The 22,454-nt window shown below is 23.0% G+C and overlaps 1 protein-coding gene across 4 annotated transcripts in view; it reads left to right on the forward strand.

Annotated features, from left to right (window-relative positions):
- The window catches only part of LOC127279680 (rho-related BTB domain-containing protein 1), a 37,412-nt gene extending 15,775 nt beyond the window's left edge, over positions 1 to 21,637 (forward strand). For 3 of the 4 annotated variants that reach the window (XM_051302194.1, XM_051302196.1, XM_051302195.1), the window contains 13 exons: positions 6,180 to 6,283; positions 6,699 to 6,896; positions 7,214 to 7,421; positions 8,773 to 9,015; positions 9,109 to 9,194; positions 10,721 to 10,841; positions 12,593 to 12,727; positions 13,322 to 13,345; positions 15,296 to 15,452; positions 16,994 to 17,124; positions 17,279 to 17,521; positions 17,715 to 17,863; positions 20,854 to 21,637. In XM_051302194.1, coding sequence (XP_051158151.1) covers positions 6,180 to 6,283; positions 6,699 to 6,896; positions 7,214 to 7,421; positions 8,773 to 9,015; positions 9,109 to 9,194; positions 10,721 to 10,841; positions 12,593 to 12,727; positions 13,322 to 13,345; positions 15,296 to 15,452; positions 16,994 to 17,124; positions 17,279 to 17,521; positions 17,715 to 17,863; positions 20,854 to 21,037 — 1,983 coding nt within the window. In that variant the 3' untranslated portion in view covers positions 21,038 to 21,637. The remainder of the gene's footprint in view (positions 1 to 6,179; positions 6,284 to 6,698; positions 6,897 to 7,213; positions 7,422 to 8,772; positions 9,016 to 9,108; positions 9,195 to 10,720; positions 10,842 to 12,592; positions 12,728 to 13,321; positions 13,346 to 15,295; positions 15,453 to 16,993; positions 17,125 to 17,278; positions 17,522 to 17,714; positions 17,864 to 20,853) is intronic. The other variant, XM_051302197.1, reaches the window with a different exon arrangement.
- The last annotated feature ends 817 nt before the right edge of the window (positions 21,638 to 22,454 follow it).

A 22,454-nucleotide genomic window follows, 5' to 3' on the forward strand; every position in this document is an offset into this window, starting at 1 on the left:
GTAAAATTACTAATACTTTTATTAAAATTAGACAGTTTACTCAAATATGACATCCATTTTTCTAGTAGTATTTTAGTAACATTTTTATCCATCACAAATTTATCCTTTACCCTGTATCCTAACAACTTTTATCCTCTATCTTTACAACTTTTTACCCACCTTTTTTTCTGTGATTGATATGTGTGATTCCTTTTTAGCTCACGCCGTCAATGTTTAACTCTTTAAACTCTTTAATGTTAATAAATTACATATAAAATTGAAAAATTCAACTTTTTTTATTTTTGATATCGGAGTGGTTTCCAAAGTATTTTCGTCCTCTGAACACGATTCTGGCACCCAAATTTACTTAGCACGTCAGGATTTTGATAAAAGAGGGGGTAAAGACTCCAAAAAAGTGTTTTCTGCATAGTCTTAACTTAATAAAATTTATTTCACTCAAAATCCTTAAGCGGCGTTTTTGTGTTCAAATATATGTATGAAAATGTTTCTATCACACCATATATTGACCTGTTTAAAGCAAAAATGCAGTTGTGCCTTTCAAAAATGTATAAATTTAAATGAAATCACGGTTTTTATTATCATATTTAAATTGTTGTAACAGAAACACAATTAGAGGCACATCATCACATCAAGAAGGTCTTAAAAGTTTTGTTTTTTCATCACCTTTTAAGGAATGCATTGAACTTTTATTTTAATCCAACGCCGTAATAGATATTTTCATAAGAAGACGTTCAATTGATTTTTTTTTAAAATGATACCAAAAGTTTTATAATTAAAAATAATTCAGATTTCTAAGTGTTCGATTCGAGAATCACAAAAGTTAAAAGTTTCGTGGATTTGCCCATATACGCCCATACCACTTATTTTGCCAAAAATGCTTATCCTACATGAAATTCGCACTGCAAGTCCTTGCAATTGTCTCATAACATGGAAATGTATGTTAATTTTATGCAAACCTATATATAAGTATACTGCAAGTCATTCCATTCACAAAACTCGTCACCAAAACCTTTACATGCAATACCATCGAAATGATTAATTTCTTCTTTTCGTGCATATTTGATTTTTATAAAAAAAAAATAAAATCAGGCCTCGAACCAAGTGCATAAATTAAGAAAATGAACAAAATGTTTAAAATAGTATGTAATAGTCTGTAATTTTGATTTAAAAAAAAAGTACACGGAGAGAAAAATAGAAAAACGAATAAAGTATCTTTTACTACATTTAAAAGTAAAACCGGAACTGTCCGTAGTTTCTGTCAATTTTTACTCCAGAAATAGTGTAAAATTTACTCCTGTAATAGTAAAAATTATTCCGGAAATAATAAATTTTGTTACTTCTGAAGTAAAAATTGTCAGAAATGCACAAGAACTGCAGACAGTTCCGGTTTTACTTTTAAAGTATAGTAAAAATTACTTTATTCGTTTTTCCATTTTTCTCCGTGTACAAAAAGTACGTAATTTTGACTAAAAGTCTTTGTATGGCACTGTTTTTTTTAAAATAATTTTAACAAAATATAAAAAATAAAGTCCTTCTTCGACTTTTATCAATAAATGCAATTTTTGTAATAAGTATAAAATGAGACTTTTTTTAAGTTAGATTAATTATTAAAATTTTTATAAATTCAAATCTTCAAAATTTTGCACTCAAAAATGTTACTGAAATTCTAAATAACATGCAATAATTTCCACCAATCAGATTCGAAAAATTTTTAAGAAAAAAATTCATAATAAACTTGAAAATATTTTCAAAAAATCTAAAAACTATCGTGAGTTAAATTTTGAAATATTCCAAATTTAATAGTACAGTGTGGAACCTCTATAATCCGAACCGTAACATATTTTATCCAAACTTCTTTTACCTTCATGAATCTTAAAATTGATTTTTCAAAATTTTTTTCATTTTTAAAATTTCATCATTCAAATTTCGATTAAAAAAAACGGAGTTCAAGATTGTCCCATAAAAATCATTAATTAGAATTTTTATTTTAAATTATTTTATTAGAAATAATTATTTTATAGACGAATTTTCAATTTTTGAATTAAAATTTTATGGATTTTCTTATGATACTATAATTTTCCCATAAAAAAATTTTTAGCTACCTAATTTTTGTTTGGAAAATTTTTTATTTTACAGTCATTTTTTTTAATGATCTTTTATTTAAAAGAATTTTAATTTAACACAATTCTCATTCAATCGAATTTTTAAATGCCAGAATTTCATTGTACGGAATAGTTATTTAAAAAAAAAAATTATTTTACAGAAAAAATATTGAAAAGAATTCTTTTCTAACCGAATTTACATTTTACAGAATTATTATAAAACGACGAATTTTTATTTTACAGAACTTTCATTTGTCCAAATAAATATCTGACCAAAAAATTTAGGAACTAATTTTATAAATAACCAATCAAGAATAATTTAACTAATTTTTGTGGATTTATTTAAAAATTTGCCCCTAAAATTTTACTGTCATTTATTTGGACCAATAAAAGTTTTGTAAAATAAAAATTCGGCGTTTTAATAATTTTGTAAATTGTAATTTCGAACAAATATAAAAATTATATAATTTTTAATATGACACAGCAAAAATTACGACAGATCTAATGTGGGGAATAATCATGCGTTCTTAATATGATTGCATTTTGAAAAAAGTATTTGTCTTTTAATAAAATGTTATTGCAGATTTTTTTGCGAGTTTCTCTAGCGGTCGAATAAAATTTTTCCCTTGAAATTGTGATGGAGAAGATCAAAAATTTTGATGGCTCCACGATGAAAGAGATCTTAGATGCAAACAAATTTTAGGAATGATGCTACAAAAAGATGATTATTTCTTAATACAAAGCACTGATGCTTATGTTTTCATTAGATCCAAAATATTCAATAATAAAAAATGATTTTGATTTACATTTAATTAAAAATAAACGTTTAATCAAGCTAAAACTATCACTAAACATTGTTTGCGCAGCTAAAATCCCTTTCAACGTAAAGCGTCACATAAATAAAAAAAGGGTTTTCTATTATAGAATCACAAGATGTAGAGAGTTATATATTTCAGGACCAATTCTATTATTGGCACAATACTAATTGATAAATCACGTTTACAAACGGCCTTCATAATAGAGATTTGTCCGTTCAATGAACCTTGGATTGAACGAAGCACTTTAAATTCTTCTTATGATCTCTTGTTGCACACAGTAGTAAATAGTCAATTCTTAAATTTAGCTTTCCATTCAATTTGTTTATATTTAAAATTAAATTTAACCTTTTATTAAAAGACGCATATGCTACTCAACTTATAACTAGAAATAAATTGTATCACCCTATAAAATTTATGTTTGCAACATTTTAAGAACTGAAAAATTTTTCATTATTTAGAAAATTGATTCTTTTTATTTTTCAAATTTTGACAGTAATTAAAATATGCTACTAAAATACATGTATGTCTTAAAATTAAAAAAAAAACAATTATTTGTATCATTTTTTTTCTCTTAGAATTTAGTTTTATAAAAATATATATATGACAAATATTTTCTGAAACAATACATATGTATATATGACTGTTTATGTAAATCGAAATTTAAAATGTGAAATTTTTCCATTTTTACTATATATATATATATATATAGGTAGCAAGGAAAATAATCATAAATACGACAAACGTCACCAACCGTTAAATAACTACTGTACTGTTTGTCAAAGTAGTATATGTCAAGCTGTTTTGAATTTTAAAACATTATATATTTTACAACTTTTAAACTCCAACTTTAATGCACTTCTTAGAGTAAATGTGGAGCAAAAGAATCAATATTTGTTTTATGAGTAACTATTTGCGCGTTATGATTGGCCAAACAAAACAACGTTTTTTATTTTCCCTCTTTTTTTTTAACTCGGGCGGTGGTCATTAAAATTTGAAAATAAAATTCAAGGCTTTTTTTATGTTTTTGAAAAAAATTCGTAAGTTTTTTAAATTAAGACTAATTATGTTATTATGCAAAGTAGAAATAAATTTAAATAAGTATATTAAAAAATAACAATTTTGTTATACATCGTGTTAAGTTACAGAAAAATATACAAAAAATTTCATGTCATCAAAAAATTGCATTAAAAAATCAAAATTTGATCCAAAATATTTATAAAAAAAAAAAAAAAAACTTCTTTTAGAGCTACGAAAACAATTTTTGAATATATACAAATGCGACAAAAAGAAAAATTACTAAATTTTTTTAATATTTTGAGAAATTCAATTATTTGAGAAAATGTTTTGCACTTACAGGCATCGGATTATACGACTTTTTCGACTTATTTTAATAAAATGCGACTTTTTCGACCTTTTTTTTACATTTTTTTTACAAAAATTTTTAAACAAAATACGTTTTTTAGTCGATATACAATGCAGATCTTGTTCAGATCTTCTTGATTTTAATTATTTAACAAATTTTTAACTAAAATTTTTCACTATAAATTAATTATTTTTAAAAATTTTAATGAAATTCTTCACAAATTCAATTATCATTTTTCAATTAAAATTTTCATGAATATTTAATAATTGCTTATAATTTAAAAAAAAATTACCAAAAATTTTTAATTTAAAATCACTTGAAATTTAATTATTTCCCATTTACCCTGAGTTTTCAAATTTTTGGTGTAAATGGGGACAGCTTGTCATTATTAACCAAATTAACAAAAATCAAAAATTCAAGTGAATTTCTGTTATGGGAGTCATAAGGAATAAGAAAAAAATTTTGTATGATTTTTAAGTCTGTTTTTTTTTCAAATGCGAGACAAAATACTGAAATAAAAAAAAATAAAAAAAATAAATAAATTTCAATTGGTTCAACTATTATATATCTACTATAATTTTTTTTCAAGTTTTTTCATCCCTTAATACAGTAATATACTTAAGGAAACTTTTTTCTTAAAACTTTCTTAGAAACTATGCTGTCCCCATTAACCCCAAATTTTATGAAATTTTCTAAATTTTGGGGTAAATGGAGACAGTTAGTTTCATGCGTTTAAAGCTTATCTAAATTTTTTTCTGCTGCATAAAATTAATCCTGGGAACGTAAATAACAACTTAAAAAAATAAACCCCCAAATATTACCTTTTAAAGGAAGAAACTTACGTAATTTGTGAAAAATAGCGATTTTGTCATTTCTAAAAATTTTTGAATTTTTATAATTTCTATTATAACTTTCCTGAAATTTAATTATTTTTAATGCTTTTTATGATATTCTTCGAAAATTCAACTATCTGAAACCATTTTTCACTTTGTTTTTAAATTTTTGTATATTTGTCGGCAATTTCTAATAAATTTTTTAGTAACAGAAATCATCTAAAATTTTTAATTAAAAATCACTTGAAGTTCAATTAATTTTAAAAATCTAAATTGTAAATCTTTAAAAATCCATTTACTTTTAAAAAATTTTATCTAAAATTATTTGATAAATTATTTATTTTTAATTCTGTAAAATTTAATTATTGTCTAAAAATTAAGAATATCTTTTGAAATTCAATTATATTTCTAAAAGTTTCAACTTTAACTCTTCCAAAATTAGTATTATTAAAAAAAAATTTTTATTTCAAAATCTGTAAAACTTAATTAAGTATTGCCTGATATTAATTTGATCATAAAAACTATAAACTATAATCAATTATTTATAAATAAAATAATAATAAAATAGACTTTTCAATGTAAAAATTTAAAAAAATACATTACATAAGTTAAAACCACTAAAGAAAACATTAAAAAAAGAATAGTGGTCTGACAGACCGTGTGGAATGCACTAAGTGTAATTATTTTATACCTATCAGTTCAAAGGTTATAAAAAATCTGTTCTAAAATTTGTTTTCACTTGGATAAATTTTGACTTTTCAAAAAAAAAAAATTTTGATATCAAAGTAGATTAAAAAGTATAGCACAATAATCACAAGTTTTTATTTTAAAAGAAAATCAAAATGCGAATCTTTAAAAAAATTAAAAAAATTTTAAAATGCAAGATAGATTAAAAAATCAATTTTATGGTTTTTTCAAGGCTAAATTCATGTCGTTTTTCCGATTTTCAAGGTTTAAGAATCAGTAATATAACCACCACATGTATCTCTAACCATAGTGATGCTTTATTAATTTTTTAAAAACCTAAGGTGATTATGGATTTTTTTTTAATGCTGATATATAGGTACTAGAGCGATCATGGGAAGTTGTAGACAATGTCAACGTTTCATTGCGTCTTTGGGACACGTTTGGCGATCACGAAAAAGATCGTCAATTCGCATATGGAAGGTGAGATTTTATAATAATTTATAAAAATATAAAATATTACAAGAATTTATATGAAAAATATAATTTATAAAAATAATTATAAAATATTAAAAAAAATTTATATAAAAAAAAACAATTTATAAATTAAGATATTATATGAAGTAAAATACTAAAATAATCAATTATTTTGGTTTAATGGCATTTTATAGGACAAATTGAAAGAAAAGAAAAAATTAAATTCTTTAATTTGTCCTATAAAATGCCATTAAACCAAAATTGATTATTTATAAATGTATAGCAATTGGTAAATTAGTAAATTTTATTCTTAGTACCGTCTAACTTTTAATATTTTCTTTATATATGAGAATTTATTCATGTGATGGAAAAAAGTTTCGAGAAATATTAATTAAAATAAATAATTGAAATTTTTCTTTAGGTCTGACGTTGTACTGCTTTGTTTTTCAATAACAAATCCCGTATCTTTGCGAAATTGCAAAGTTATGTGGTATCCCGAGATTCGACGATTTTGTCCCCAAACTCCAATACTACTTGTGGGATGTAAAAATGATCTGCGATATATGTACTGTGATGAGACTTATCTGAGTTATTTTCGTGATCGCAGTCCTTTTGTGAGGTAATATTTCTCTTTTTTTCTAATTTTTTCAATCTGGCAAAAAAACCAAAAAATATTTTTTAAATATATAAAAAGTAAAAATTTTCAAACAGCAAATATTGTGTTGAATTGTACTAATTGACTTTTACTCATTTGTGCTTAAATTCGTTTTTTTTTTAAATTTAAAATTCCAGACAAAAAAATCAAAAAACATTTTTAAAAAGACTAAAATAAAAAGTTTTCAAAAAAATAAATCTTGTGTTAAATTTGTGCAAAAAAAAAATATTTTTTTTAAATGATAGAAAGAAATAATAATAATAATTTGTTTTTTATTTTAGGGCGACGCGCAAAAGCGATTTGGTAATGCCAGATGAGGCACGAGCCATGGCCAGAGATCTCGGTGTGTCTTATTACGAGACGAGTGTTTTCACTTATTATGGAGTTAATGAGGTTTTCGAAAATTCTATAAGGGCAGCCTTAATAGCCAGACGTCAGCAACGATTTTGGATAACAAATCTCAAAAAAGTACAAAGGCCTTTTTTGCAGGTAGTAATTTATTTTTAAAAATATTTTTATTTTTGCTCTACTAGTCCTCAGTATTGCGTGAGGCGCATGATTTTTCCCAAAAATTAAAAAGGTCGAAAATTTAATTGATCGAATTACATTAAGTCGATATTTTATTTGAACGAAATTCTAAAAATGATCGATATTTAAAATGGTCAACATTTTATTTATTCGAAATTCTAAATAATCGATATTTAAAGTGGCCGATATTTTATTTAGTTAATATTTTATTTTATCGAAATTCTAAATGATAGACATTTATGAAGTTTGACATTTTATTCAGTCGATTTTTTATTTGGTCGAAATTCTAAAACAACGACAGTTATGAAAGTCGATATTTTATTTGATCGAAAATCTAAATGGTCGATATTTAAAGTGGTCGACATTTTATTTAGACGATATTCTAAATGATAGAAATTTAGAAGCATCGAATTTTATATCCATCGAAATTTAATTTGGTCGATATTTTAAAAGCTCGACACTTTTTTAGCTATACGAGTTTCCTTTCTATGTAGTTTGTCGGTAAAGTACATTGAAATTTTGCGGGAAATTTGAAATTATTAATGTAAATAATAATAACAACATAGAGAGGAAACTCGTATAGCTAAAAAAAATGTCGAGCTTTTAAAATATCGACCAAATTAAATTTCGATGGATATAAAATTCGATGCTTCTAAATTTCTATCATTTAGAATATCGAACAAATAAAATGTCGACCACTTTAAATATCGAGCATTTAGATTTTCAATCAAATAAAATATCGACCAAATAAAATATCGTCTAAATAAAATGTCGACTTTCATAACTGTCGTTCTTTTAGAATTTCGACCAAATAAAATATCGATTTAAAGTAATTCGATCAATCAAAATTTCGAACTTTTTAATTTTTTGGGAAAAATCATGCGCCTCAGTATTGTTAGAGAAATCAGTGAAAAATCGGGAAATTTTTATAAAAAGTACTGGAAAAATATCAAAATTTCTAAAAATTCTACTTAAATTATAATATTTAAAATAAATTCAATTCAAACTTTTGCTTCAAAAAATTGTCTTAATTTTTTAAAAATTGAAAACCTCTTGAAATATTATCATTAGAGTTAGGGAAAAAATTTAATTTCTAATATTTTAACAATATAAATTTACAATTTTGTCATAAAAAATATATTTGGCAAATTTTTTCAAAATTTCGAATTTTGAAAAAAAAAACAAAGTTTTGCTGTTTTTCGCCACTGATATGAAAAAAATTACGAATCTTTCATACTACTTTAAAAAAAAAAAAAAAAAAAAAAAATGGACCCTGAATATTTGATTAAAAATAGAATGATTTAATTTAAAGGCACCCTTCTGTCCACCGAAACCTCTTCCACCGGAAGTGTGCCTCACACCTAGCACGTATGAAGAAAACATGAAAACATTGTGGACCAAACCAGTTCACACTGATGTTATACTCATCACCGGAAGTTGTTCTCTACATGCTCATCGTTGTCTATTAGCAGCAGCTTCACCTGCTTTTCATCGTCTTTTTGCCATGGAACTTATTCAAGAATACACTCCCCGTAGTTCCAGTGAATCTAGTATGGTAAATTATTGTTATTCAATAAATAATATATAAATGCAAATATTATGTCAAAAAAAAATTTATAAATATAAATGATTTTGTAAATATTCTTAGGTTAGCACTTTTGGCGAAGCCACACTTGGGGATTTTAATGATGATACTGAATGTTTGATTCGTATTGATCAAAATAAGCCAACAAAGTAAGTCTTTTTTTTTAAAATTGTTTTCTGTCAATAATTTTAGGTAATATTTTTTATTTTATAAAAATTATCCATATATATACAAAAAAACACGAATTTGGACTCGAGAGTAACGAAAATCTGTTTCTAAATTAACTTTGACACTGAATTTGAATTGGCAGTCTGTTTCTTCGATAAACATATCAGATTTGAACATATTTTTATTTTTTTTTACCAATTTTAACTGCGAATTAAAATATACAGTGTTGCCACAAGAATAAATATTTTAATTTTTCTGATATTTCCCTGAAATAGCAAAATTTTCCGTGACAAATTTTTATTATTAAATTAAATTAGTTTAATAGAAATCTATAATAATTTGAAGTTAGAAAATAGTACATTGCGTGGCAAGGGCGGAAAGTTGTCAATTTCTGACCGAGCACGAAGTCAGAATCGACAATTCTGACCGAGCATCTATTTTTAACTTTTTCCGCCGTTGTTGGTGGTCGGGCGACAAACGCCTACTTTCTGCCCGCTATACATGCACGGAAAGCCGTGTTTACCGTGCATGTTGGATAAAAATGCTTTTTATTTCACTCTTTTCATTAAAACAGAGATCACAGTACCTTTTTTCTTAAAAATAGATACAAAAATGAATTATTTATCCAAAATAGGTGACGAAAATGTGATAAAAAAACTGATAGTTAATACCAATTAACGTGCAAAATAACTAATTTCTATCAAAATTTTTATTAATTGAAATTTTTCATCATTAGCATTAATAGTTTAAAATTTCCGGGTAAATTGAATTTTGGATGAATTAAAATTTAAATCAATAAAAAATTAAACAAACTGAAATTCGGATAATTTGAAGAATAAATCGATTTAAATTTGGATAATTTGAAACTTCAATCTATTATAATCTTCAGAATACTAAAATTTCGTTAATTTTATGTTTTGATTTCAATTGAATTTGCTTTTTAGGATTAAAATTTTAATTAATAATTTTTTTTACCAATTAAAATTATAATTTATTGAATTTTGGATCACTTAGAATTTAAATTAAAAAGATCGTTTAAAATTTAGATGAATTAAAATTTTAGAAGTTTCAAATTTGAATTTCATTTTTAAAAAAAATAAATTTTTTAAAATATTTACAAAAAATTGTAAAATGATCAAAAAATTATTATTTTCAATTGTTTATCATAGAATATGGTTTTACGTTCCAAAAATGTGTAAAAATAAAATTAACACTTCAAAATAACTTAAATTTGTATTGGTTTAAATTTTACTGTTAATATATATTTATTTAAAATTCAATTTCTTCCACAATTTCTATTATTTTTCATCTGCAATTTTTTTATATACTTTTTTTTAATGGTTCCAAACAATCTATCGTATGGGTTTTTAAAATTTTTAATTTAAAGAAAAAAATACAAATTCTAATGTATTGATTTTACCAAAAAAAGATTATTTTTCTGAATAATTGTAAAAAAAAAAATTTCTAAAATTAGATACTAAATTTAAAATGAAAAGTATTTTTTCAGAGTTTGGGAACAAATTAAAAGACGTTCCAGCTTCCAAGTACTGCCAACAGTGGATACAAAACCCACTGGTGCTTCAAGAGAACTGAATCATCCGGCCTTCCAAAGTATTAGATTAGCTATGGTAAGTAATTACAATTTAAAGTTTCCCATAGAATATACATAATATAAAAAAGTAAAAATGAATTTTACTTTAAAAATTAATATTTTAGATTCTAGATTGTATACGATTGGCTGAATCCATTTCAAAACGTACAGGCCGACCACCTTCAGGTTGTAGATTTTTCTGTCAATGAAATATGTTATTCTACATGAAAAATAAAGAGACACGTATTTTTTTATTTTTCATAAAAATTATGTTTAACGAAGTTATGGTCATTTGAAGTTTCAGTGGTAAAACTCGAAAGAACAATGAAAAAAAATTGTTTCGCCTGTAATTTTTTTTCTAATGAATGCAATCAAATTATTTTTCTTGGATCTTGTAGGGGGTATATTCCTCTTTAAAATCCCATTTGAAATTTGAAAAAAGATTCAAAATTAACAAAACAGGAGATGATTTTCTAAAAATCATTAAAGTCAATTTTCACAAAAACCCCACTTTTTTTTCTCTCAAATTTTTACCATAAATTCTTACCAATATGAAGAACCAATCCTAGGAATTTCAAGCGGGCTAAACAATCCTGGTAGTAAGGAGAAATTTTTTTCGAAATATTTTTTTTTACGAAATTTGAAATGGCTGACGTGCAGTTTCAAGAACAAATGAACTAACTGAAGTGAGTCATTTTATAACCAACAATAATGTATGTATAGAAAATAACCATAAAATCACTTTTTTCAAACAGGTTCTAAACATTAAAAAATTTATAATTTGACATTTTAAGTATCGTTAAGACCAATAATAATAAATATATAATTAATAAAAAGGTGAAAAAAGAAAAAATATTTTTTATAAATATTGTGATTCTTTCAGTAATATACTATTGAAATATTTTCCAATTCAAATTATCATTCAAAAATTTTTTAAAAAACTTAAAGTTTTAATTTTCAATTTAGAAATTAATATTTGCAAATTTCATTTTAAAATAAATTGATTAAGTAAAAATTCAAGATAGTTTATTTTATAATAATTCAAATATTAAAAAAATATTTTTTCAAATTATTATGAATTATTTTCACATATAAATAATTAAATATTTTTATTGCACATTAAAACACATTTAAAGTAACTGAATATTGGAATACATTTATTATTGATTTAAAAAATGTTTAATTAATTTCCAAAAAATCATGTTTGGCAGTTCGAGCCATGTACGTCAGCCATTTCAAATTTCACAAAAAAAAATATTTCGAAAAAATTTCTCCTTACTAACAAGATTGTTTAGCCCGCTTGAAACTCTTAGGATTGGTTCTTCATATTGGTAAGAATTTATGGTAAAAATTTGAGAGAAAAAAAGTGGGGTTTTTGTGAAAATTGACTTTAATGATTTTTAGAAAGTCATCTCCTGTTTTGTTAATTTTGAATCTTTTTTCAAATTTTAAATGGGATTTTAAAGAGGAATATACCCCCTACAAGATCCAAGAAAAATAATTTGATTGCATTCATTAGAAAAAAAATTACAGGCGAAACAATTTTTTTTCATTGTTCTTTCGAGTTTTACCATTCAAACTTCAAATGACCATAACTTCGTTAAACATAATTTTTATGAAAAATAAAAAAATACGTGTCTCTTTATTTTTCATATAGAATAACATATTTTATCGACAGAAAAATCTACAACCTGAAGGTGGTCGGTCTGTACGTTTTGAAATGGATTCAGTCGATTATAAAAATAAGACTTTTTTTTCATTTTTCTTTGTTTTAAAAATATGTTTTAGATCGAAAATTCATATGGAGTACAGCAACAATCAACAATCATAACACTTTCAAAACTCGTAACTCCTCACTGCATGAAGCAATGTTTACAGTTTATATACACTGGCAGCTTAGACAAAATATATCACGACTTACAAGTAAGTCAATTATTAATAAAGATTATTACTTTTAAAATTAAATAAATATAATTTTTTTTTCTTTACTTTTTCACTCTATATTGATAATTATAGTCGCGTGAAGATTAATTTTATAGCAATTTAACAGTAAAATAAATTTTTTATGAGCCCGTTTTCACCGTGTGTGGATAAATTTAATCTTCCGAGATGTTAAATATATTCTGCGTCTGCGCAAAATCTATATACAAACATTCTGCGCAGACGCAGAATATATTTAACCTCTTGGAAGATTAAATTTATCCGCACACGGTGAAAACGGGCTCTATATAAGAAAAAAAATATAATTGTGCTATATTTGAATCAAATAAATAAATATTTAGTACTGGGAGAAAAAAAATTTTCGTATTTAATTGAAATAAATTTTATTTGATTCGAATAAAAAAATTTCTCTTCGTTATAAACTATTAACAGATAATTTTGAACCAAAAGAAATAAGGGGTTGGTGAATATATAGTTTTGTAAAATTTAGATATTTGAAATATTAGCAGCTGTCCTTTACAATATACAGTTTATATGTAAAGGAAAAAAGAAACTAACAAGGTTCTATTCTTCCAGACAGCTCCTTTTGGGCTCCTACTGGTTAGTAATACATGTATGTGTTAGACACTATGGTGGTATGTACACACGTATAATCACATCTAGTTATCTCGTTTACCATTCATGGCTTTTTCTTAGACTTGCAAATTCATTACGCGCAATAGCCAAGCAATATATTGATCATTCATCGATCACCCATAGTCACACATACATGTAACTCGATGCCCGATGATTTTATATATACATATATGGCTGCGATTCTTGAGAAACTGGTCACTTTTCGAGGAAGAGATTTTTTTTTTTTAAGTAAACTGGAAATTCGATTTCTTTTATATCAATTTTTATTTATTGGACCTACTTTTTTTTAAAAAACGGAATAGAACAAGAAATTTGGAATTAAAACATTATGCCAACAACTATACTGGTACCTTATTTGAAATTTTAGAAATTATATTTTTCAAAAACCACAAATTAATATTTTTTAGATTAATATTAAATAACACTATATGGTTTCTTCTAATATTTTTAAGGTATTTTAAGAAAAAAGTGAGAAAATAAACTTGAAAATATCTTAATATTAATGAATGTTACTTTTTTTAATATGTTACTGATTTTTTAATGTGTTCATAATTACCCAGAGAATTATGATTTTTTCCTTTATTATACACTTTTCTCTTAAAATATACAATAAAAAGTTAGCAAACTTGGTAAACTTTTCTTATTATTATTCATTTGTTTTTGTATTATTTTCAAAAATACATAATACAAATCTTTGCATTTTGCTTAAAAATTATAAATACCGTCAACCGGGGCTATTCTACTCACCCTCCAGGGGCTATTATATTCAGCGCCAGTTTTTAATTAATAAAATATTTATTTTGAATTTTTAAACTTGACACATGGTGTAAATATTGTTTGATAGTTCATTTTTTGTCAGAACGCAGAAATAAATTCATAAAGCCGTGAAAGTCTGAATTTTTTTTTTACACATTCGAAAATTTGTTAAACAATTGTTATAAAAAAAATTTTTTTTTTATTTTCTCTGTTTTTATCATCTAGACTAACTGCAGAAAAGATTTCATATAGCTAAAGCTGTTTAAAAAAAATGTTGAGGATATTTTATAAATAAATAAACTTTTCTGAGTATAATAGCCCCAATCGCGGGGCTATTATACTCACCAACTTCAATTTTCTATATTATAATTTTGGGAAAAATTTTTTTTCGTCTAACTTATAGGATACCTTCAGACTGATGTTCATAACACAACACAAGAGTTGAAATATTTTTTTATTTAAATTCCTGAATTTTCGTGAAGCATTGAGTAAAAAAGTAGTGTTTTTTTTTTTTTAGTATAATAGCCCCGGTTGACGGTAGAAATTTAACAGAAAAAAACATCACTATTTTATAAATTAGAAAAAGTCTCTTATTTATCAGAGACTGAATTAAAAAAAGATTTCAAAACTCGATCATTTATTTACATACATATATTAAAAATATTGAAGAAAAATCGAACAAATTTTTGTCTAAAGAAAATAATTAAATATTATAAGATGTCAAAGACATGAAAATGCCCTCTTTTTGGAGAATCGCCCATATAAATAATAAATCTATATATTAACATGAAAGACTAAAATTATTTTCATTCTGTTTTTAATACACTGAAAATAATATTTATATGAAAAAGGATAATTTTATCAAAAAAAAAATATATATATATATATATTTTTTTTTGTTATTTTTTTTATCAATAAAATATTGCTTTCAGAGCTGTGGAATTGGATTACTGAAAGAGTTAAATTTTATTAAAGAGTCACAAAGATATATATTATCATACTATATAGAGATTTCTAATTCTTCGAATTCCTTGTGCACTGTCACTACTTTAGCTCCTATTCATAATCAGTTTAGATGAAAGTTTTTTTTTTTTTTTTCCTAATTGGCACATTTTTCTTGAGTGAATTTATTAAAGTAATTTTTATTTTTGTCAACAGGAAATAAGACAAGCGGCTGAATTTCTTGAGTTGCATCAATTGCTGATGGTGATTAACAGTATTCAAACAAGAGAACAACAATTTATCACAAATGATCTTAATAACCAGTACAAGCAAGTTGTGAGACAAAGATTGGAAAATTTGTGTTTGGAACAAGGTATTTTATTTTTTTTTTAATTAATTTAATATTTTGTACTTTAAGTATTAAATATTATTCGTTTATAATATTATAATTCTTATGAAAAAAAAATATAATATGACAATAATTTATATTGTCCTCAAGTTCTGCGAATGTTCAAATTAACGAAAAATTTACTACTTTTTTCATTTCAAAGTTTATTACAAAATATTGCTTTCTGTATCCGTAAGTAAATTAATAATTTATTAAATTTTTAATGTACTTTATTATTATTCATTGTTGTAGTAATTTAAAAATAAATTAACCAAAAAATTGATTTCGTTTATTTGAACGTTCAGAACTCTAAAAACATTTGCTAGTGATTTTTAAGAATTTTGATATATTATAATTCGTTAATTATATTAAAATTCGTCTAAAAAATAATTATTTTTTAGACGAATTTTTATTTTACGAATTGGCATTTAAGAGAATTTTTCATTAACAAAATTTTTAGATACCTAATTTTTATTTGTCAGATTTTTTATTTTACAGAATTTCTTTTTATTAAATTTTTTATTTAAAAAAATTTTAATTTAGCATAATTCTCATTCAAACTGAATTTTAAGTGATTCAAATTGTTAAATGTTATAATTTCCAATTATTCAAATCTTTATATTTTTGCGGCCGAATTTTTGTTTGTACGAATTGATTTTTCGTAGAATTCTTAAAACGTCGGATTTTCATTTGCCCAAAATTCCAATTGGTCGAACAAAAGATCGACAGAATAATTTAGGTGCAATTTTTAAAATTTACCAATCACGATTATCTTGATAATTTTTGATAGGTCAATTTTAAAAATTAAGCGTCAATTTTTTAATCTATTATTTTGAAGATAATTTTGCGAATTGAAAATTATAATATTTAAAAAATTGGAATCACTTAAAATTCAGTTGAATGAGAATTAAGTTAAATTAACATTCAGTTAAGTTAGCGAATTCTTTAAAATAGAAAATTGAGTAAAGAGAAAATCTGTAAATTAAAAAATTTGACAAATTAAAATTTGGTGTATAAAAATTCAAAACACATAAATAATACCTAAAATTAATTTGTTTGAATTTTTATTTGCTAGAATTTTACAACGGTAGAATTTTTTTTTTAGCCGAATTTTTATTTATATTCGAATTATTTTTTGCCGCAAAATTTCAGTCAAATCGATATTTTTATTAACAAAAAAATTGAATTTTATTAAATATATTTTGTTCAAAAGTTAATAAACAAATTAAATTTTTATTTTTTATATTTTTTAAATAAACTACTTTTTATTTTGAGTTTATATTAATGGGTCAAACCTCCTTAATTTCTATCGAATAAAAATTCTAAAAAATTAATTTTAGACATTATTCATGCGTCTCGATTTTAGATGGAGAAAGAAAATTCTTAATATTTTTTTCGGTTATAAAAAAAATGATGATAATTAATATTTAAAGCGATGTTAAAACATTAAAAATAATATTTCATTTATTATTATTTATTAATTTTACGGTATATATTGTATTTCAATTTTTTTTTTTTACTTTTAGGACTATTTGCTGATGTTGTTTTTGATTTGGATGATGGTAGTATGTCCGCCCATCGAGCAATTCTTGCTGCTCGCTGTGATATGATGAAAGCTATGTTTCGTGGTGATTTTCGAGAAAGCAGTGCAAAAATTGTACGCGATTTAAGTAAAATTTCCATTCAATTTTTTAATATAAGAAATTTACATTATAATTATATGTGATTAAAAAAAATACTGTTTTTTTGAAATTAATTATTTTTTAACTTTCGAACAAACTGTAGAACTAATTAAGATTCTGATTTTTCAGATTGTATTTCCCGGTGTTAGAGAATATACCTTCCATAAATTATTGTGCTATCTTTATACTGATGAGGTGCCTCCTATAATCGCAACAAAGTGTTTAAATCTTTTAGAATTGGCAAATAGACTTTGTTTACCGCGTCTCGTAAATCTCGTGGAAAATCGCGTGATTGAAGATTTGGATCGCATCTCACAAAACGATGGAAATGAAGCAGTGGAAATTTGTTTGAGATTACTGGAGCCATGCAAGGTCTGAGAAATAGAAAAAATATATATGAAATCACATTAAATCGTTTCATCGACATTTTTGTACAAATCAGAAAAAAAAAATATTTTTTTATATTACTTAGAAAAAATATTTTTTTAAAGTTAATTTATTTTTAATTTAATTATACTCAATGAAATTAATTAGTTGTGACAATAATTATCTTTTTTTTTTGCAGCTGCACAATGCTGATCAACTCGCTGATTGGTGCATGAATCATCTTTGTGTAAATTACAATAAACTTTGTAAAATGTCTCCTCGTAGTGTGAGACTTCTTCATCCTGAAAATCAGGAATATTTGAACGAACATCGTTGGCCTCCAGTTTGGTAAAAAAAAACATAATTTATATTTCACATAAAATCACTAAAAAAAAAATTGTAATTCAATGCATGATTAACACATAAAAAATAATTAGTTAGAAATTTCATTTTAAAAAATTTTATTAGGTATAATTCTTTTTTTTAGACAAATTTTCATTTTTCGAATTAGCATTTGACAGAATTGACATTTTTAAATTTTTACATCAAAACAGGCCTCGGATTATACGATTTTTTCGACTTTTTCTGACTTTTTTTCGACTTATTTAAATAAGATGCGACTTTTTCGACTTTTTTTTACATTTTTTTAACAAAAATTTTAAATAAAATACGTATTTTTTTAGTATACAATGCAGATCTTCTTTATTTAAATTATTTAAGAAATTTTTGAACTTACTATTTTTCTCTAAATTAATTACTTTTTCAATAATTTTAATGAAATTTTTCACAAATTCAATTATCTTAAATTATATTTCAATTAAAAATTTTATGAAATTCAACAATTGTTTACAATTTAAAAAAAAAATCAAATAAAATTAGTAAAAATTTCAATTTAAAATCTTTTTAAATTAACTTATTTTAAAAAATTTTCATCTAAAACTTTTTAAAATTTAATAATTTTAATTATAACTCTTCTGAAATTCAATTATCTGTAATGATTTTTATAATATTTTTAGAAAAAAAAAATTTTTTTTTTGTACCAAAGAATACATTTAGGGAAAAATATCTATATAAACATAAATGATTCGTTGTGTAAAATATAAACCTATTAAATATTAATTATAAAAACACAGGCCTCGAATCAACTTAAAGACACAAAAAGTCGTTTTAGTCGATTTATATTAAAAAAAAGTGGATTTGTTTTTTATTTTAACAAAAATATTTTACAGATTTTTAAATAAAAATTTCTTTTTCTAATAATATTATTTATTATATTAATATTATTTATTATTATATATTTTTATAAATAATTAAATTTCAAAAGATATTGTTAATTTTCAAACAATTATTAAATTTTACAGAACTAAAAATAATTTATCAAACAATTTTTGGAAAACATTTTTTAAATTTAATTGAATTTTCAAAGATTTAAAATTGAGATTTTTGAAATCAATTAAAACTTTAAGTGACTTTTAATTAAAATTTTAGATGATTTCACTAAAATTTTATTAGAAAATGCGGACAAAATAGAATAATTTGTAAATCATTTTTAATTGACAAATGGTTTCAGATAGTTGAATTTTCAAAGAATATTATTAAAATAGTTAAAAATAATTGAATTTCCTTAGAGTTATAATTGAAATTATTAAATTTCAAAAAAAAAATTTTCGATGGACAATTTTAGAAATAATTAAATTTTAGATGCTTTTAAATTCAAATTAGTGAAAATTCGATTAATTTTGAATTCAAATTTTTGAGAATAATGAAATTTTATTTGATTTTAAATTTGGAAAATAATTGAATTTTAATTCATTTTGAATTGAAAATTTTGGGAAATAATTGAATTTTAATTGAAATTTTGGATAATAATTTAATTTAAGTTCATTTTTGATTAAAAATTTAGATAATTAATTTTAAATTTTAAATTGAAAATTTTGGATAATTATTGGATTTTTAATTGATTTTGAATTAAAATTTCGGGTAATAATTGAATTTTAATTTATTTTGAATTGAAATTTTTAAAAAATAATTCAATTTTATTGTGATATTTTTTTTTAAATTATAAACAATTGTTAAATTTCATAAAAATTTTAATTGAAAAATAATTTTGATATAATTGAATTTGTGATGTATTTCATTAAAATTATTAAAAATAATTAATTTAGTGAAGAATCATTTTAGTTCAAAATTTGTTAAATTATTGAATTGAAGAAGATCTGAAGAAGATCTACATTTTATACCAAAAAAAATGTATTTTATTTACATTTTTTTTCAAATGTAAAAAAAAATGTCGCATTTTATTAAAATAAGTCGATAAAAGTCGTATTTTTGAAAAAAGTCGGAAAAAGTCGTATAATCCGAGGCCTGTAAACATATAATTTTCATTATTATCATTTAATATGTAATAATATTCTAATAAATTAAATTATTATTAATAATATTAATCTTTAATTTCTTTATAACAAATAATTAAATACTCAATTTGGCGCGCGTTTAATTTTGCTAGTTATAAAAGAACAGAAAAGAAAAATGTTGAGAGAAAATAAAAAAAAAAAATAAACGAAAAAAAAACTATTCTAATTGTAAGATGCAGTTTGATAATAGCTTGAGCTTGATTATTAATTTCATATACAAAAAAATAAAATTATAATATGATTAATGAACTAAGAAAATGTTCAAGTTTAACATATTATACTTATTTCAAAACTAGATTTCTTAATAATTTGACCGCAACAACTCTCAAACGAAAGTGACTGACCCTAAATTTAAATTAGGTTAAATTAGAATTTTTTTTAAATAAAAAGTTGTATAAAAAGAAATTCTATAAAATAATAATTCTCTAAAATAAGAATTAAGTCAAATAAAAATAAGGTGTTTAAAATTTTTTTCTATGTAAAAATTTGTGAATAATGTTTTTTCGGAAAAATGAAAATTCGGCGTTTTAAAAATTCGGTGATTTAGAAATCTTAAAATTCTGATGAATGAGAATTCTCTAAAATAAAAATTCTGCCAAATAAAAATTTATTACCCCAAAAATTCTTTTTTAAAAATAAATTTTGTCAAATGTTAATTCGAAAAATGTAAATTCGTCTAAAAAATAATTATACACAGAAAGAAATTTTCACCTGGAACATATAATAGCGATAAGTTTCACTGGAACAGAGAAATTTTTCGTTATTCTAGAGAAACATATCGCTGTTTTAGATAGATATTTTTTTTCGTGTATTTAAAAAAATTTTTTAATGAAATTTTTAACTAATGATTTTTTATGGGATAATCATTGCGCCCGATTACAGACATTAAAATAAATTCGATTTTATTTTTTTTTTAAATTTTAGGTACTTGAAAGATTATGACTACTATCAAAAGTGTTTAGCCGAGCAAGATAAAGAAAGTAAGCCAAATTTAAAAAGAAATCGCAATCAATCGGGTTGCCTTTGTTTTTCATCATCTAATAAAAATAGACGAGAGGAAAGTACACCAAATCGTCCATTATTTGAAGCGTCAATCGAATCAATTTGACGAGAGCCAAGCGGCATTAGCCGCTCATTCAGACTCACATTTATTGTGCTCATCATATTTGTCTGCACTATTTTTACCATTTTGATACTGCTACAGATTTATACTTAAGATCGACTATAATTATATAAGATAATAATGAGGACTGCATTCGATATAACATTATCTATATATATATATACCAGTTCCCATTTATCATATCTCTATATCGTTATATATATATAAAAAAAAACTCCATCGACTTTCAGTCAAAGTGATAGAATATTTATAATTACAATATATATAATATATATATATATATATTATAATCGCATGAGAATTAAAGATTTTACTTCGATGATTCGAAGAATCGTTTCGAAACGATTTTTCAGAGTGAGAAAACATACTTTATTATATATATTATAAATGATAAAACAAAATAATTTTTTTAATGATTTTAAAATTGAAAATAAATTAAATTTTATCTTTTGTCCATCAAATATAATTTATTTTTTTATCTTATATATTTACTCACAACAAAATAAAATATTTGTTTTAATGAATTTTTTTTATTCTTAAAAAAAATTACTCAGACGAAAAAAAAAATTTATTGTCATTCAAATAATCGGTTAATTGATTATTATATAAATATTTATTTGTATCAAATAGTTTCTATCAAATAAATATTTGCATCAAATAAGTATTTGGATCAAATAAATATTAGCTTCAAATAATTTTCATTTGAATTAAATAAACAGTATTTAAACCATTTCTATATTTGAAACAAATAAAATTGTCTCGAAAATTCTTTGGTTCGAGGAAATATTTGATAATAGTCAAGTAACCGATTATTTGAATAAAAAAAAAATTTTTTTCAGTAATTATTTTTCAAATTGTTTTAATTTTCAATATTAATCTATTAAAAGTTTTCATTAACAGTCTTCCTAAAATAAATTAAAAAAAAAATTGTTTTAAAAAATTCGAAAAGTGAAGATATGTGAAATTTTTTAAATTTATTTTTCATTTAAAAAAACATTTAACTACTAATATACTGACATTCTGGTCAATTAAAGTGATTTTTTATAATAAAAATCTAACGAATAATCAATTAAAACCATTAAAGTAAAAAAAAAACTATGATTTAAGAAAAAATCAACTTTGTAAATTTTTGTTTATAAAAGAGCATATCATTTATTAATTAATTAGAATATATATGATCTATATACATATAGATGTGTCATGTTTTTCGTATACATTCTTCGAACGTATATATATATTTTATAAGTGTGAGAAAAATACATACAATTATAAACAAAATGTAAGAAGATTTTGTACGTAAATCTTAATAATTAAATTAAACACTAATTCTTATAATGGCATTTTACGAATATTTTATTTTTAATACCAAAATTTAGTTTACATTAAATTTTAGTGGAAATAA

Source organism: Leptopilina boulardi, unplaced genomic scaffold (genome assembly GCF_019393585.1).
Source record: "Leptopilina boulardi isolate dan_hultmark-lab unplaced genomic scaffold, ZJU_Lbou_2.1 LbouV2_221, whole genome shotgun sequence".
Taxonomy (NCBI): domain Eukaryota; kingdom Metazoa; phylum Arthropoda; class Insecta; order Hymenoptera; family Figitidae; genus Leptopilina; species Leptopilina boulardi.